Genomic DNA, 17,890 nt, shown 5'->3' with positions numbered 1-17,890 from the left:
CGGCAGTTTTCTAGAAAGCTGTCCGGTTACCCTTGAGCCGCTAACGTAAGGACGCTCGCATTCCACCGCACTGAAACAGAAATCAGAAATGCAGCGTTGCCCGAAGCGTAAAGCGTTTACCTCTTTAAGATTCCGATCAGATATCTGCACGGCCCTCCAGACGGGGCCTCCAAGCAGGCAAGCAGGAGGAGAAAATCTCGATCAGATATTCTTACCTCACATTTAACTCTTGTCTGCAATTGTAGGTTTTCTGTCAAGCATGCCACGCGTGCCAATAGTGAATACGATGAGTGCTCTACACGTCTGGTTTAACGTCAAGGGGATGAACAGGACACACTTGTCCCACTCGAGGCAAAATCCATTATTTCTACCTCCGTTCAAACAAATCTGCTGCTCTCCTCTTATGGATTTCTTTATATAACCCTCTAATGTCGACTTCCTCTCTCTCCACCTCCAGTTCGATCCTCCCTCTCATGTGATAGATGTTGATGTGGGAAGCTCATAAAAGTCTCGATGCGCCTGCAGGCACACTAACGCCGCGCGCGTATTTGGTTGCATTTGCAGCCGTCTTCTGCCAGCACGCCGCAGCAACACCCGGCATCCCCTTCTACCCTATACTCTGTCACAGCGGCGGGGGGAAAAAAAAAAAGGCAATTAATGAGAGCCTGTGTTCTTATCTGCTACCTAGCAACCTTGACTGTTCCGCCCGTCGCCCCCGGCAACCACCGCTGCTGCCTGCCATCGATCGGCGTGGCTTGACATCGCATTGAACCGGTGACCTACGGCGCCGAGCGGTGCGGAGAGGTAAAATATCTCCGGTGTAATCAACGGACGCGGTGTTATGACGCCTTCCACTGCGGCGCAGTTTGGCTGAGCAAGGGAAGCATGTTTAAAAGGATTTATTGGAAATCCTTCACAGTAAACGCCAAGTTTAATCCAATGGCAATAATCTAAAAAGCAAGGGCTTCTTTTAAGAGCCGCCGACGTTCAACGGCAGCGCTTCGACAACCCTACCGTCAACTCGTCAACTCTCTAGGTGCCTTGAATCGCGGCCAACGTCTCCAAGTGGATGTGTACGTATCCCTGACCAATAAAGCTGATATACGTTTTATAAAAGTATTTTACTTTTATAAAATAAACTCAACCTTCAGTGGCGAAAAAAAAAAAAAACAAGCCAGGCAGTACGTAACGCAGCAAAAGTCATATTCACACTTAATGAGTGGAGAAACTGCCACATCCAGACCGTCATACAGTACAAAAACTGATCTCGTGACAGGATGTGTCAGGCATAGCTCATTAGACGACAATGACTGATCTGACGCGCCGTATCCAAACCACCTCCGCGTAGACACTTTCCCTGAACGGCCGTATGGAGCAAACGTGGAAAAAGAGAGAACGCCGCATTTTCAGTAAAGAGAAAGTCTCGCCGAAAACTCTTGCGTCCGTTGTCCGACGCTGTCAAGATATTTACTGCTTCCACTTGGTGCAGACAGTATCTGTCATGTGTGTAGACATGATCCTGAAATGCAGGAAAGGATCGACAGATTAAAAACAACACGAGACAAAATCAGCCGACAGAAACGAAGGTTACGCGATGAATCCTTAGAAAGACGGGCCTTTGCTTTCTAACATCGCAGAAGACCCGGAGAACTCACAAGGTCTGCAGCTGCCTTGAGCCACTTTCTCTGTTTGGTGTTCCTGTTATTAAATTCACAATGTTTGCTAGCCCCAGGGAGCGACTGAAAGCCCGTATGCATTTCCCTCAGATCGTGTTCTGGAGTTAGTAATTGCCAAAGCAATTGTTCCTTAAGTGATGCACAAGGAGTTAAGGGGGGGAAGCGGCGCTGCTGCTGCTGCGTTCAACTATTGTTAATATTTTAATGCGCCATGCTTCGTTCTGCTGGGACCGAGCGACTCCGGGGTTGCCTCACAATAGGATGAAGCCGCCTTTTTTTGTTGTTATTATGGGATGTCTCTGAAGTTTTCACCGCATGGATACCCTTCCAGCTAGCAGGGATCTGGTGCTGGAGTGCTTCCTTTTAAGGACAATATAACAAACACCAGATTGATATTTGAAGACGAAAGGGGCGGATTAATATGGATGTGGGTTCAGAATTTGCAACAAATTACTTCTGAAGAAGTGCCAATGATAACAATGATAACAGTATCCATCTACAGATAATCAGAGTAGCTGGAACCAACCACTTCCTGAGCCTGTCTGTGTTCTTTGTGTATACGTAGACGTAACTCTGATATTTCGGATAAGATCCGATTAGCACCTGCACCTAAATACTTTTTTTTTTTTTTTCGCTCAGCTTGAATTACTCAACAGCGAGTGGTAAAGGGCAGGAATGGAAGTGGCATATTAGCGATACTCGTTGCTTCGGCCCCCGGTGCTGTATCGACACTGTGCTTACACAACAGAAATGGTATAGATCAACACACAAGACATTCATATCCAGTTTCTGTTTCTATTTGATCCAGAGGTCTTTGTTCACAAGTGATGGAAATGGAGTGTAATGGAAAACATTACATCAATCAGGCATAACATTATGACCACCTGCCTAATATATTTAGGTCTCCCTTGTTGCCTCCAAAACAGCTGTGACTCATCAGAGAATGGACATGGGCCTTCTGAGGGTGTCCTGTGGTGTCTGGCAACAGGATGTTGTTAGTGGGGGGCCTTTGGGTCCAGTGGGTTGAGGGGAGTGGCCTCTGTGGATCATCCCACACATACTCGATTAGTTTGGGATCTAGTGAATTTGGAGGCCAGGTCAACACCTTGTGCTGTTCTTCATGTTTTTTGGGGCTGCTGCCATCAAGGAGTGTCATTGCTATGGGGTGGGGGCGCCCGGTCTGGTCTAGGTGGGTGCTACATGTCTAAGTGAATGCCAGGTCCAAAAGTTTCCCAGCAGAACACTGAGTTGTCACAAGATGGTCAATGTTATTTACTTCTCCTGTCAGTGGTCATAATGTTGTGGCTGCTTGGTGTTTACGTAAATAATGTATCTGTATCTGAGAACTGCTGAGCAAAGTCTGGCCAGGTGAATGAGACGTGTTTACGGCTTCAGTGCCTCGCTCAGGAATATTTTTAACACCCATCTCCCAGACAGACAGTCAACCTGCAGACTCCCCGCGTATAATCCTCTTCTCAATTGCAGTCCCACATTATGTGTCAAGGTCATTTACACAAAAGGGGATTTAACAGTGGCAGATTAAGATGAGCATCTTGTAGCACAAACGCTGAGGTGCTGCCGTTTACTCGCGTGTGGACTTGTGCCGGGGCCTGGTGGCGCGAGATAAGCTTCTCTTCTTCCGTCGACGTTTCTCTGCATTATTTTATTTTTAATTAACAATCGTCTTCCCCCTATTTCATTCCTCTCGACTCGCCGAACCTGCAGTCGTCAAACAGATGAGACGGCCGCTGCAACGCTGAGATTCAAAGGGTGAAATTTCAAAACCTCCCCCTGACTTAACGCAGCACCGTGTGGTACGCGACGACATCAGTTTTGACCCTGCCTCCCGCTGCAGGGCAGGGGATGGGGCAACTAAACACACCACCCTAGATGTGAGAGCGATAGCTACCCTGCTGTGCTAATGCTAATCAGGTAGCCAGAGGGTCAGAGAAGGGGAATTCTCTCAACCAGGAGTATGAGAGATGACAGTGATGTGTGAGTTAGGATTAGTTTTAAGTAACTTTTTGAGACGTATGCATGAATAGGAATGTAATTATTATACAGCAAAGAACGGTTCATGAGGGAAATCTGCTTGGCTGAATATGCCGCGTATGGAAAAGTGTGTATAACATGGGCAGCATGCGATTACAACCTATGATGTTGTGTCAGGCCTGTATGCACTAATGTGAGTGCCTGAGTGACAGCGAGCCAGTGAACGAGCACAGCTTTGCTGGAGAGGCCCGCGCGGTGAAAGGCAGATTAATTAAATTGCTTCAAACACCCAGCCTCGGCTGTCACTCCCCCGACAGCGCGGACCTTCATAACCGAATCCCTCAAACGCGCTCGCGCAAACCGCACACCACCGCCGGTGAGTGCTACCCAGTCTCCCGCTGACAACGCACTCATGCAGAGCGGCGCTGACAACAGGTTATTTGAAAGCAGGTGAAACGCACACATTCGTGCCGTCACCTCGTAGCAACACATACAGCTGTGCAACACTTTTTGTGACTTTGTGTGTTTAGATTCTTGCAGTACTGCTGTCAGGGAGGTGCAGCAACAACCTCACGCTTACAGCAGATTCGAAAAGAATGAATGGTCGTCAGCGAGAATTAGTGACGGGAAGTCCAGCTCTTTTCAAAGAATCAATTCTTTTGGCTCAGCTCCCTTAGAAGAGCCGGCTCTCATGGCTCCCAAACGGCTCCCAAACGGCTCCCAAACGGATCTTCATTTAGTTTCACTCGGAGCCTTCTATTTTATTCTAACTTAGCAAATATGAATGGTTTGTGTGTTGGTAAGCAATTTCATGTGCTGTTTTCATAAACTTATTTTTACAAATTTAAGCAGGTTAAGTAAATAATAATAATGGTTAAAGTCTTAACATTATAACACTTTAGATAAAAGTGTTTAGTGCAGGCTGGTGTTCAGAAATACCAGATGCCTCAGCTTGGATACCAGTTTTTGTTAATTTCTTCACCTTTTTCCTGACGTGCTTGCATTTACATCCGGCTCCCCCCTCTCTCGTGTATACCTGGCCTGTACCACTACTGTGCCCCCACCTCACTTCCTTTTTCAACTCAATGGTATGATCCTAGTGTATTCTCAAAATAAATTCCCACCCCTGCCTGCATGGCCTCAATCTTCGGCTCTCCCCAACAACCGTCTCTCAGACCCGGCTCGTCCACAAACGGCACATCACTAGCGACAATAAAGCCCTGATCTCAACATCAGAAAGCCAGTTTGGATTGCATGAGGAGACAGAATAAACAAATTGAATCCAATGAAAAACAAGTTCCACCCTGCCAAGGACCTTAAAAATCTGCAGTAACTTCCAAAGGATTATTATTTTTTTTAATATATAAATTCACTTCACGTTGTATTAATTTAATTAACAAAAACAACAAACTGTTCATGATGTTAGTTTTGAAAGCTTCTAGACTTTACTTTTAATGCCCAAAGCTTTTGCACAGTGTGGTCCCAAGCAGCAGAGTTGGTTCAATCCTCCCACTGTTTTTTTTTTTTTTATTTGCTTCTCCTTTAGAAGGACTGAGGAACCCAGCGGTGACAACAGCTTCGGTATGACAGCTCTCGTGGTGTGGGCCTGGCTGTGCTTGCTTGTATACATAAATGAGAAGACGGGGAAAAAAAAGAAAAAAAAAATGGCCAAAAGCTGAATGTACTTGATTAGACATTGTGCTCTCAGTTAATCTGTGTCTCTGGCTGAGGTGTCCGCAAAGTGATGGGTCTTCTGCGGCTTTTGGGGGAATTCTAAGATGTACGATCGGACAGATCAGAAGGAGCCGTGAGAACTCCAGATATGACATTCACAATCATCTATTTCATTCTACACAGGCACAATAGAAAAGAAAAACAAAATGTAGTTAACAGTTGAGAGAATGGGACACATAACTTATACAGAGAAGTAAATACATAACATCAACGATAACAATAAAAAAAGAGTCCTATAAAAACACTAAATTCATTTCTACAGATGTTTGGTTCCACTCTGCCAGCATTAATAAATCTCGCCATTTTGGCACTTTTAAGACCATTTGTGTCTGTAAACGTGAATAGAAATATTCAGTACATATTTTGTGTAGGCAGGTGTGAATATGGTATGTTGTGTGTGTGTGTGTGTGTGTGTGTGTGTGTGTGGGAAGGTGTTTGTGTGTATAAATGCGTCTTCTGTGTACCCCGCTAAGTGTGGGAAGGTAAATGTTGCGTGTGTGTTCTTACATTTCATGTCCATTAAGTGTAACTCTAAACTAGTCAAACACGTACAGTATATTCATTGATTCTCTACATCGGTAGTGTGTTTGTGTCGTTGCGTGAGAGTGTGTGTTTGTCACAGTTGGCCACCGGTAGAAACTCCTCTGCTTTAGTTGTGTGTCGGTTTCCCAAAGGGAACTCCCTGGGTCAGTCTTTGTCGCTCGGCCGAATGGGTCGGGTCAACCCACAAAGAGAATCAAACACATTGACGACTCAACAGCAGACACACAAGCATTTGTATGCGCTCAAGTCGCAGTCCTGCTTCCTCCGTAGAGCCAGTGAAAGAGGCCAGCGCCCAAGGTCAAAGTCGACGTACAGTGTAAAGCTACAAAGCAGGGGTGTCAAACATACGGCCCGGGGGCCAAAACCAGCCCGCCAAAAGGTCTGAACTCAAAAATTACATAGAAGACTCCAATTTTCCAATTAAAGTAACTGCTGTTCCAAATTGCCCACTAGGGGTTGCACTGTTTTAGTAATATTTGCATACATAACACGAAACTGAGACCAAGAACTAAACTGTTCATGGCCGCAATGTGTCAAAACTTATTTTTCTTAAGAAATTTTAAGTTGTTCATAAAATGTTTTGTAAAATGATTGTTGATTAAATGTAAACATAGTCATAATGTTCTTCTTCGCACTAAAACAAAGGGAAACATTTGTGGTTGCTGTTATTTCTAGGTTAGTATGCTGTTATGTTACTTGTCCGACCTCCCTTGAGATCAAACCGGGCAGCATGTGGCCCCTGAACTAAAATGAGTTTGACACCCGTGCTGCAGAGGGTTGAATTTGATCTGTAGCTTTCGGTTAGACGCAGAGCAGACATGTCACAGAGCAGCTCTGAAGGGAGCACTTTCTTTAGACAGAGCCAAAGAGCAACAGAGCTTCACAGTGCTTCAAAAACGTGAAATTAAAAGAATTAATAGTACTCAGTTAATACAAACCTCCTCCAAGGCTGTGCAAAACCCAGAATCTATTATCCCATTGATAGAAGATATAAAATTAAATGAACAATGCCTTATAAATGACCCGTATGTTAGTATGATATTAGCAAATTATTTTAAAATTACTTTGAAATTCCTTCACCAAAAAGTAATCTTTATTCATTAGCTATGTTAAACTAAATGAAACTGAACTGAATTGTATTTGAGAGAGGTAGGAAATGATTATTTATTCATTTGTGACCAATAAGGCTTTGTATGTACTCCATAGTTAGTTATACCTAAACTGAACCGCACTGTGAGAGTTATTTTCACCAAGAGATTCGTATATTCTGTTCAAAAATACAAGCACTCAGCTTGATAATATGCTGCCTCTCTGTAATTTAGTGCTCAAGACTCACCCATTGTGCACTTTGCCAAACAAAATCTTAAAGTTTCCCTCCTTACAAGGCCTTAAAAGCAATACTTTTAACCAAGTTTGAATATTCCCTTCAGCAACTTCAGTTAAATCAGAATACTTATCGTGATTAAGATTCAGATAGTGGCCGCGACGGGGTGAAGGTCTTTCCATCCAGCTTCTATACAGCCTGAGATGGAGATCTGCCCTCGAGACAGTGTAGAGAAGACTCCTGGACCTTTGGCTCTGCCTATCAAGATTCACGACAGCCCGTGAGAAGCCTACCTCCGAGAACAACAGCTCTGCATACATGTTTGTTTGGGGCAATGAAGTGTGCACGGCACAGGAGACCATGGCCAAAATCTGAAGCTAGTATGCCACCATTGGTCGTGTACCATAGCTGGATTAGCAACTACTGCCTTGTTATAAAGTATTTAAGAAAGAAACTGAAATTAACCGACAAAAAAAAAAGAAAAGCCAATAACTCTCCTTCCTAGAGCAGCAGGAAGTAAGACAAACTTTAAAATGAAGTAGCTTTATTAAGCAGTAAACTAAGCTTGGCCCTCTGTAGCCTATAGTGGAAAGCAGGACTGCCCCTCCCCCCATGCCCCTCCCCCATCACACTTTTGCACAAAAATACTTCAAATCTTCAAATTGCACCAAATGGCAGCATCTGAAATGTATCTGATGTAAAAAAATGAAAGTATTTTATTTTACATGTTTACAACATAAATATATTATTCTGTTCTGCAGAATTCCCTTTTTTTGAAGGGGAGATAAATGAGCCAGGGCAAGGTTAGAGATTAACTTCTAGGGAATTTTTTTTGGGATACCCTCTATCGCATAACTTCTGTCCCAAGACTCCCACTTTCTATACTGATATTAAACTCCAGGAGCCAAAAAAATTAGTATTCACAGCATAGGTTTGGTTATGGTCCATCAACTTCTTAGCAAAGGGGCGCAAGGGGACAGAAAGAAGAATGCTTCTGGGTTTGCCCCTGCAAGTGAGAAGCCAGCTTCTATCCGTACAATGTTTCTAATGTTTAAAGCATTCAAACAAAGCCAGTGTTTCCACGGCAGACCTCACTGTATGGATTCAAAAGGTTTAATTAAACAAGAGCAAAGAGGACCTCGCTGCCGTTCCTAGGGAGCCACTGCGAGTCTACAGTTTCTGTGCCGGAGGTTTGCATTTAGAGCAACTACGACTCTAAAGGGAGGCAATCAGGAGGGTTGTTCCATGGTTTTCTGTGACTATTGATTTGTGGCTTTCAATAAGCCTGAGCTTCAAAAAAAAAGAAAAGAAAAAAAAAGGAATGAAAACTTAGAAATGAGTCCCCGAGGCAGCCAGCGATATCGTCTAGAACAGTGCACCCCTTGAATTTGTGACACGATCCTTGAACTTAGATTAATAATAATAATAATAAAAAAGTATTTTTGAGTATTCAGAGCTCTTCCTCCCCAAGTACTTGTTAATCACAGACACTATAATGTTGACATAAACCATTCGCTGGGCCTCCTGTTTACAGTGGCAAGAAATTTGAGTTTTATCATTTCTTTATAGCAGGCTCCGTGCCCGATAACCAGTTCCAATGTAATCCTTGGATTCACAGCCCTGGGCAAAGAAAGGGTTTGACTCTACTCCTCAGAGACTGCCAAACGTTATGCTGTCTGAATTGTCCCCTGTTACTTTTTTTTTTCCCCCCCTTCCTTCACATTGATTCATCATTGCTAATTGGACAGACTGGAGAGAAGACACATCACCGCAATCCCCAAGGAATGGTACAGCATCTGTACATCCGTCAGTCTCGAAATTGTGGAATCTGGCCCCTGAGGGCTAGAGTCAGACACCCTCATTGTAAGAAAGAAGGATCAGAAACCTTGCTGCCAACTCAAAATAACTCCTGTCAATGAATACATATTGTGGAGGGTGTACCGAGGAAGAGGAGCAAGGCTTGGTCACCATGAATGGACTGTCAAGGCTGAAATGTGGTACCAACATGTGCCTTTAACAAGGCAGAACAGTAAAGTCTAGAGACCAAGTCTAGACTTTATCAGTTACTGGACAGTTGGATAGAAATAAATGATCTTTTTATGCATAACTTATCTAAATTGGACACACTGTGCCAATGAAGAACTGAGCTAATGTTATTCCTTACATCTGCAGAAAGACCTTTAGGGTATACGCAGGTAACCTTCGCTCAATTGCCTCCTGTTCTTCCAAATGAAGCCATTATTCTTTTTTATTCTTAAAAACCTTCCACCACCTCATAGCCTGTGGTACTAATCTAAAACTAATTGATTGGTGTTTCCCTGGACCTAATGCGAAGGGGAGCTGCCAGCGGAGTTTCGAACAAAAGGCCACAATAGAACACCGCCTTTGTGAAACGGAGCCTGCCCAACCGAGCGCCCAAGGGAATTTGTTCAGTGTTGTTTTTTTTTTTGTTTTTTATATGGTCCCACTCGCCCAAATTAAGTTCTATTGATCTAATAGCAGAGTAATGATGTGCCTTTGACATCCTATTGTGAAAGCTATTGCTTCCATCGGACTGGCTCCTGCAGACGCCATAGAAAGGTCAGCAGGAAAGGCGAGAGTAGCAAAGGCAGGAATAGATTGGGAGGGTAAAAACTGACATTTTTTCATTACAGCGTAATTAATTTGTCAGTTCCAATAATTGACAAAGCATATTTTCTAATTTACCCCTCGAGCATTATAGGTAATCAAATAGTTTGGCTTTGATATATATTTAAGGTTTCTGCCAACACACAACTGGACTGTATTTCTATTTGTGGTGCTCATAGCTCGTGCATTTTGCTAGATCTACTTTGTACTCTTTGGGTAAAATACGATGTGTTCTTTGTGCACATGAACATAATATTGTGTTACTCACATCAGATATACTTCATACTAGCTGACCTTTTGAATAGGGTCCAATCGGTAGACGTTGTGTCTTTATAGGTCAAAGAGTAAATGCCACCCTCCGCTTTCATTTCCCCCCCATCAAACTCACACCTGGAACTGCGGTGAATTCGAGCCCTGTCAGAAATGATGATATCACAGTTAACATCAACAGATAATCAAACCGGAAGGCATTACTTCCAGGCCTGGCGAGCTGAGCAATCCCGACCAATCAGACTCAAAAGACTGAAAACGGAGAACGTAAAGGAGCTCAGATCCCACTCTAGTTTACTTTGACCTGCACGATTCGTCTGTGTTTTCTTGCAAGGCCGGCTGACGGGAACGGTGTTCATAGCTGGAACGTAGTTAAGCGGCTGGCGGTGGAGGCAGGGACAGAAAGAAAGAAAGGAAGAAAGAAAGACAGGCAAATGAAGGCAGTTGTCATTAATTTCAATAAAGCTCTCCGTCTGGCAGAGTTAATAATATCAGCACTCTCGTCTGACCTCAGATGATGGTACGACATCACCCTCCACAGATTAGTCATTAATTTATCCCCATTTAGTCGGACAGAGGTAGCGGGCAGAGATAAAAACATGGAGGAGAATGAATTAATTAGATGTTTTAAATCGGAATTTATACCTTTTCAATTGAGATGCAGCGGGCTGAAACAAGTTCAGCAGTAATCAATGTTCTGATGGCACGGACGTTGATCAATTACATGGACAGAATTGCTTGTGTTGTCTTTTGTGTTTATCAGAATGATGATAGTACCAAGCCTTGCTCCTATCTTTGTCGACCATTTCTTTTGCTGTAACAGCGATGAATTCAAACCCTAATCCTAAATAATAATAAACCAAATTAAACCAAGGCAGTTACTTTCTTTTGTTTCCCTTATACTCCATTAACCATGTTGGAAAAGCAAAGCAAATGTAATAGAAAACTGCAAAATCATACCTCCCAAGGGCACTTTGGTCCATAGCAAGCTACCAGCTTCCAACCAGAGCACAACGGTGTCATATATACCGAGCATAGAGTGATCCAGTCTGAGGCAGAATAAAGTTTATCCCCAGGGCCTCCACTCCACTTAACATTTTATCTCACTGTGTAGCGCAGGCAGTATTTGACGGTTCCTATGCAGCCCCTCCCCCAAGGGCTGATACATCTGCAGCTGAAAATGCATTGAACTTTATCTCGTCTCCTTAACACAGGCATGCTCAAAATGAGATGCAGCTACGGCAGACCTCTAACCTGCTCTCAATCTGCCCCTATCCCGAAATGTGATTACCGTGTTCTTTAATATACACGGCTTACACCTGTTTTGCCGTCCCGCATAACCCACCCTAAAGTAATTTCTGCATGACTCACACTATTGAAATGCAAATTTTCCTCATAGCTTTCCTTATCAAAAGAAATATGCTACACCTGTAAATAAGAAATGGGCTACAGGACGAAAAATGCCTGTGGGTCTTGAAAGGGCTTACTTCACGCTATCTAGATAGACAGGCAGGTTGAGCAAAACCACACGTTCTTGTACACACATACATACACACAACTTCCCAACTGGGTTCTTATCTACTGTATATATTAGCTATCCACTCTGCTTCCGTGGAGGAGCCTGAGAAGAATGAACGACTCGGACTCAACCCCCAGCATTACTCTCCCACCCACATGTAATCACTCACACCAGCATGCACAAACTGTATATACATGTCCACGCACACCACTGAACATATGTAGTTAGGTGTTTCAATCAATAAGCATGCTCAACGCAGAGCCTCCCCAACCTACTCTTTCACTGGATAATTGCCAGGAAGAACAATTAGCCTGATAAGTATCACCTAATGTCCTCCCCAAAGAGAAGGGATTCAGGCTATTCAAAAAACAAATGCACCTAATTCCTCATCCTGCTCCCTCATTATTACCCTAAATGATGTTTCTATAGAAGAGCAGGTGCGAGTGGCGCCATGGAATGATTGTTTTGTGAATGGCGGTTTGACGGGATTAGAGAAAAGATGGACGGGGCTTAAGTCATAAATGGTGGTGTTTCTGGTGAGATAGCTCAGCTACAGTGTGCCAGTAATGAGGTAGAAGACACTTGCTTGTCACCACCTTTGCTTTGCTCACTAATGGGGAGTCAAAGGATCTGTAAAGCCTGCGAGGACCAAAGTGCCCAGTTTGAGGCATTCTGGTGGAAAAGCTTGATTCTTTTAATTTATCACTCAGTATCGTGGTGGTAAAAACCAGCTGTGGAAATGACCTCTTAAAATGCCAATGAATTGTCACAGAATCATATTAAAAAAAAAAAAAAAAAACCCAGAGAGGATACATCTTTAACTCCTGATCCAGTGGCTGAATGACCCATGTCACTAGACAGCTCTGAGGAAACACCATCTGTCTTGCTACGTTAACATCTATTTCCTTTATAAGTCTGCTGTTGGCGTTAATCTCACAATCTCCCTTAGGACATTAGACTTTGCTTCTTTGACTCACAGCTTCTGCTGGGCAGAAACACCCTTCCAGTAGTCCAAAATATCATGAAGGTCCTCGTCCTTGGCAAACTGCACCTTCTTACGCAGGGCGTGCCCTGCTGCTATGTAGGATGCTTCCTCTCTGGGGCTTTTCTTGTAAGGTCGGAACCGCTCCCAGATGCGCAGTGTGCTCTCAGATGAGTACTCCGGACTAGAGGAATAGCCAGAGTTGTAGTTGTGGTGACGAGAAGGTGAGAGCTGGGAGTAGGCAGCTGTGGCATCCCTCTTGGTGCGCCCCAGTGGCTTGAGGAATGAGGCCTTTTGGGCAGGTGAGGGTGATTCGTTGCCACCCTCATAGTAGAGTGCAGGAAAGGAGTGGCGGTGCTCGGAGCTGTGGTAGTCTGGCTGAACCTCCAAATGGTGCTGCTGCTGCTGTCCAGGGCCAACCACCCCCCCTCCAACTCCACTCCCATTATTACACCCCATTCTGCCCCCATTCAAATTCACCTCACCGCCATTTATGTTTCCCATCCCATTCCCATTGCAACCACCTACTCCACCACCACCTCCATTTCCAGCCCCTCCACCACAACCCACAGGGCTGTCCTTTTCTGTTGGGTACTTGGGAGGATCACTGCGCTGCTCGGGAATATCCACGCTATACACTCTTGTGTTCTTGACCGATCCTGCAGAAGGGGCACCACAACGGTTCTTCACTGCAGCAGTGTCAGCACTTAACTGCCTCTGAAGGGGCCGCACTGCATTGGCTGGGGGTGGGTCACGGTAAGGTGGGGAGAGAAACCCACCACCACTGATGCCAGGTCGCTCAGACAGGGGCATCACCAGGGGGACCGGGGCCATCGAAGGTGGATGAGGCTGCTGATGTAGCTGTGGATGAGACTGGGGGTGAGGCTGAAGATGTGACTGAGGATGTGCCTGAGGATGTGATTGTGGATGTTGCTGAGGATGTTGCTGCAGATGTGGCTGCGGATGTGGCTGAGGGTGAGACTTTGGATGCACCTTTGGAGAGGAGGCCATGATCTGATCTCCGGGATGGCCTGGAGAGAGGGGCAGGAGGTTGCGAGGTAGGGATGCGATGCAAGGAGGCTGGGAGGAGGACACAGAAATAGCATTTTCAGCTGTGGTCACAACATTGGCTGAGGCGTCCAGCTTCAGGGCATCAATGCAGTTGTTGATGATCTGGTTCACCTTGTCCACTTCCTTGGCGATAGTGGAGATCTCCGACGCTGAGCCACGGCCGTCGTCATCTGAGTCCTCACCTGCCTCTGTGCCATTCTCAGCCCCACCTCGCATATCCACAACTACTTCCCCACCTACCCCTGCACCTCCACCTGCTACCATTCCCTCCCTGCCTTCCCCTGCCATTCCTGTCGTCCTCACATCCATGTAGTTGCCCTTGCCGCCCATTGCCTCAGAGAACGCGCTGGCCATTTTTTCCACCTGTGGCAATGTAGAGAGACGAGAAGAACTGGTGTTGCCTGAGCCATGGAGCATGCCTGTGCTCGAGGAGGCAGATGTGGGCATCTTGCCTCCTGCTCCTCCTGAGTGATGGTGTTGGTGGTGAGTCTGCTCCTGGAGACGCTGCATGGCACCTGGGTCATTGGCCACTGCTGCAGCCGCCTCTGGGCCATACCTAAATAAAAAGATTCAGTTTCAGAACAATACATCTAAATCTCATTCTTTCATGCTGCACTGCGCACCGGTGCTGCTTAAATTTTATTTTAATATGTCCCCACAGTGATGGCAGGGTGTCATAGAATTCTTACCGTTTTAATTAAAGCACAACAATGATAAATGACAGAGCTCAAAGCCTTACTAAAGAGTATGGGAAACATGTTTAAGTTACTGCTTGTAGTCAGAATTAATGAGGCTTTTCAGAAATTCCCATCACAAAGACAACAACGCAGCAAAACAACAAATGAACTGGTGCCTATAGCATATATTTTTCCAAAGAAATCAATTCAACCCAAAAGACACAAAATGTAGCTGTCATTTTTGTTGTGGCTAAAACATAGATGCATAGAAACAAAGAGTTGTAATGTGGCCCCTAAGACTTTGACTAACAAACTCTAACAACTGTTTCCTACCTCATCTCCAGAATTGTTTTCTTAACACTTATAGCTTTTTCTTTCTCTTCCTGGATACGCCGCCGTCTGAGACAGTAATAGACGAATCCAAGCACAATGACCATGCCAAACAGACATCCCAGGATGGTCATGATGTAGTGGGTTGTTGTTGATGTACTGGGTGGGGGGCCATCGGGCCCCGTAGCGCGTGTGGTGAAAGTCAGACAGGTATGATTATAGCGCTGAGTTTTACTCGCAGAAACCACACAAAAGGTGTAATCGGTATGCGGTTTTAGCTTGTCCAAAGTTATCACCTCTTTCTTGTTTTTAAGGGGCATGATGTCCGTAACAAAAGTGTGGTTGTACTGGGAGAGGATATACATTTTACTGTACGGCCGCGGGATCTGCACCACCAGAGAAGCGGTGAAGAGGGAGACTGCTTGAAGCTTCATAGAAAACTGATGGTTGTAGTTGGGGTCGGCTGTCGACGATATGGTTGGCTGGTGGTACAGATTTTGGTCCGGGTTATCCAAACCCATCCCTGAGCCGTCTGGGTCTGGCATCTGGGAGGTCATCCCCGGAATTATCACACCATCGCGACACATGGATAAAAGAATGTACCGAGCATTTCTTCCGTGTCCAGGCACAGGGCTCAGGAGTGGATAACCATTCATTTCCGGAGGGGTTTCACACTGGAGGCGGTCGTAGGTGTGGGTTACATTATTAAACTCCTCCAGCCAGGTGAGAAAGCTGTAGAGCTCACAGCCACAGTGGAACGGGTTCGCCGCCAGTTCACACACCATCAGCCTGCTGAGGACAGTGAAGGTGGATGGATCAAGACGAGCCAGTTTATTGGAAGATAAGTCTAGACTGCTCAGGCTGGGGCACTCCCAGAAGGCATTGGTGGAGATGACCTCAATGAGGTTGTGTTGCAAGAAGAGGCACTGCATACGACCCAGACCTCTCAACATGCCCTCAGTCAGGTTAGTCAGCTTGTTGTATCCTAGCTGGAGGACCTGCAACAGAAAGAGAAAGTAGTCATTTAAAAACAAGAGCTTGGCCAATTCAAGTGACGGGTGGGTGGCATCTCAGCTTGCAAGAGGCATCACCTGCCCACACTGGCTGCTGTCCCGCTCACTTCACCTCTCTCACCATTTTTGGTCAAGCTAGGAGTCAGATCAAAGCTAGCAATGCGAAGATGCTGATGCAAGGAGCTACCACATGGAGCTTCCTCTCCAGGAATGAAGAAGTGACGTCACACAGGATTTGGCCATCTTTACGTACACTTCATGAGCTTAAGCGGTTAACAAATATATTGGAATCTATTGTGTAATTATAATTTGAATTCTGTATAGTTCAACAAGACCAAATAAAGATAAATAACTTGAAGATAGCACAACAAATATACATGAATTGGGGAATGCCCTTTCCGTGACTACTTTCCTTTATCAAGTCTCCTAATTGGGATATAGATTTAAAGGCAAGACACATCTTAAACCACATCTAAAGTAATGCATGAGCGCAATTCAAGATTTAAAAAATAAAGACAGAACCAGTACGTAAAGTGATAAACAAATACGTAGAAACAGTTTGAATTTTGGCTGCAGACCTGTAGGTTGGCCTGTCCGGCAAAGGCCCCATCCTCGATGTAGCTGATCTCGTTCTTGGTCAGATTGAGGTCAGTAAGGTTTGTGAAGCGGTACATGGAGCTAAAGAGCACTGCCTTAAGTTTGTTCTCGTTCAGCCTCAGGTCATGCACCTAGGAGAGAAGAGAGAGCGCATGACTTTCAGGTGATGCATTGCAGCCTCTGGCATCCACAGAGGAGGACCTGTGCTCCCGGCCAAAACGAGCTGCCAAGAGAATTTTGCAGCACTTAACTTAGATATTTACTGCCTAATGAGTGATTTTTCCAATTATACATGTGATTTGCATTTCGTTAAGTTTGCAAGCAGCTTTACATTCCTGCTGGGACATCTAAATGAGGTAAATGCTGATGCTAGATTTGGAATGTACTTATACATTACCGCTGAGTACTTAAATACAACATATATATTGCAAATGGTCATATTTACTGCAAAACTTGGCTATATCAATGACTCATTAGGAGGAGTTCTTGTCCACGGCAGATTATGTAAGTGACCAGCTTTATATATACACAGTTAATATTTGGTCTCCATCTCTCTGACTTAAGCACGGTTTATGCCTCTGCGGGACATAGACGCTGTAATTTACGCATGGTGTGAGCCGCTTATACTTGTGCGCTCGTCAGTCTGGCTCGCTCTGTAAAAACGCCAACCAAGAAGCGCTAGTCGGCGCTGTGTCTTTTTTTGCAAGTCAGGTTAATTGTTGTTTACCCTTCCTGCTTCACTTTCAACAATGGTGATGGAAACTTTCACCGAAATTTCGCCGATGACGAGTCGTACAAAGGTTTGTACCTCCGAACCTCCTCGATTAACCTTTCCTCGATGTGTTCCATCTTTGTCGATCCGAAACAATCAGTTAGAAAATTGCGGAGATGGAGAAGCAACCGGAAATACTAAAGCAGAAACGCGCTACTACCAAGCGGACCAAACACAGCCCTTGTGGTTTGCATTGCTATGACTCGTAGTTACATTTCTGGGGAGGTGCACGTCAGGCTACGGCATTAGGGTCATTAGCGTAGGGTCTGGGCTGTCGCCGTAGCTACAGCATGAAATTGACGCAGAAGCATAAACCGCTAGTCTAACTAGCAATAATTTGCATTAATAATATCTTAGTTGTACAACAATTTTGCTGTTCAGCGGTTCTTGATTTAGAAGCTGCAAATGCACAGTTTTTAGCATTAAAAAGGATTAAATGTACATCACAAATGCTATTCACAATAACTTCTATAGTTAAGAATGGAAGCAACAAGAGACCACACTTAAAGCTTTGCAAAAGACACAATTGATGGCATGGGTTTAGAGAGAAGAAGAGAAGGGACAGCTCGAAATACATGGAGGCATACAGTTTAATAAATACGGAATACTGATACTGACCGTGCTGTTGATGTGTTGGGGGATGGTCTCATACGGAGGCTGGTTCTGACTGCAGATAGCCAGCCAAACGTAACCTTTATCCCCCTCTATCAGCCAGCAGTCTCCTCTCACCATACCAGGCAGGCGGAGGACCAACAGCGCCGG

General features: G+C 44.9%; 1 protein-coding gene across 1 annotated transcript; it reads right to left on the bottom strand.

The window, feature by feature from the left end:
- Positions 1-12,659: 12,659 nt before the first annotated feature.
- Positions 12,660-17,860, bottom strand: elfn2a (extracellular leucine-rich repeat and fibronectin type III domain containing 2a; the record flags this gene model as incomplete). Its single annotated transcript, XM_084560079.1, has 5 exons — positions 12,660-13,529; positions 13,662-14,295; positions 14,750-15,744; positions 16,338-16,487; positions 17,747-17,860. The coding sequence occupies 5 exons, from the start codon at positions 17,858-17,860 to the stop codon at positions 12,660-12,662; spliced, it is 2,763 nt and encodes a 920-aa protein (XP_084416205.1).
- Positions 17,861-17,890: the final 30 nt, after the last annotated feature.

The sequence above is a fragment of the Chelon labrosus genome (genome assembly GCF_963514085.1).
Source record: "Chelon labrosus genome assembly, chromosome: 2".
In the NCBI taxonomy this organism is placed as follows: domain Eukaryota; kingdom Metazoa; phylum Chordata; class Actinopteri; order Mugiliformes; family Mugilidae; genus Chelon; species Chelon labrosus.
Note: the sequence above shows the minus strand (reverse complement) of the source record. Positions and strands in the feature narration are given on the sequence as shown.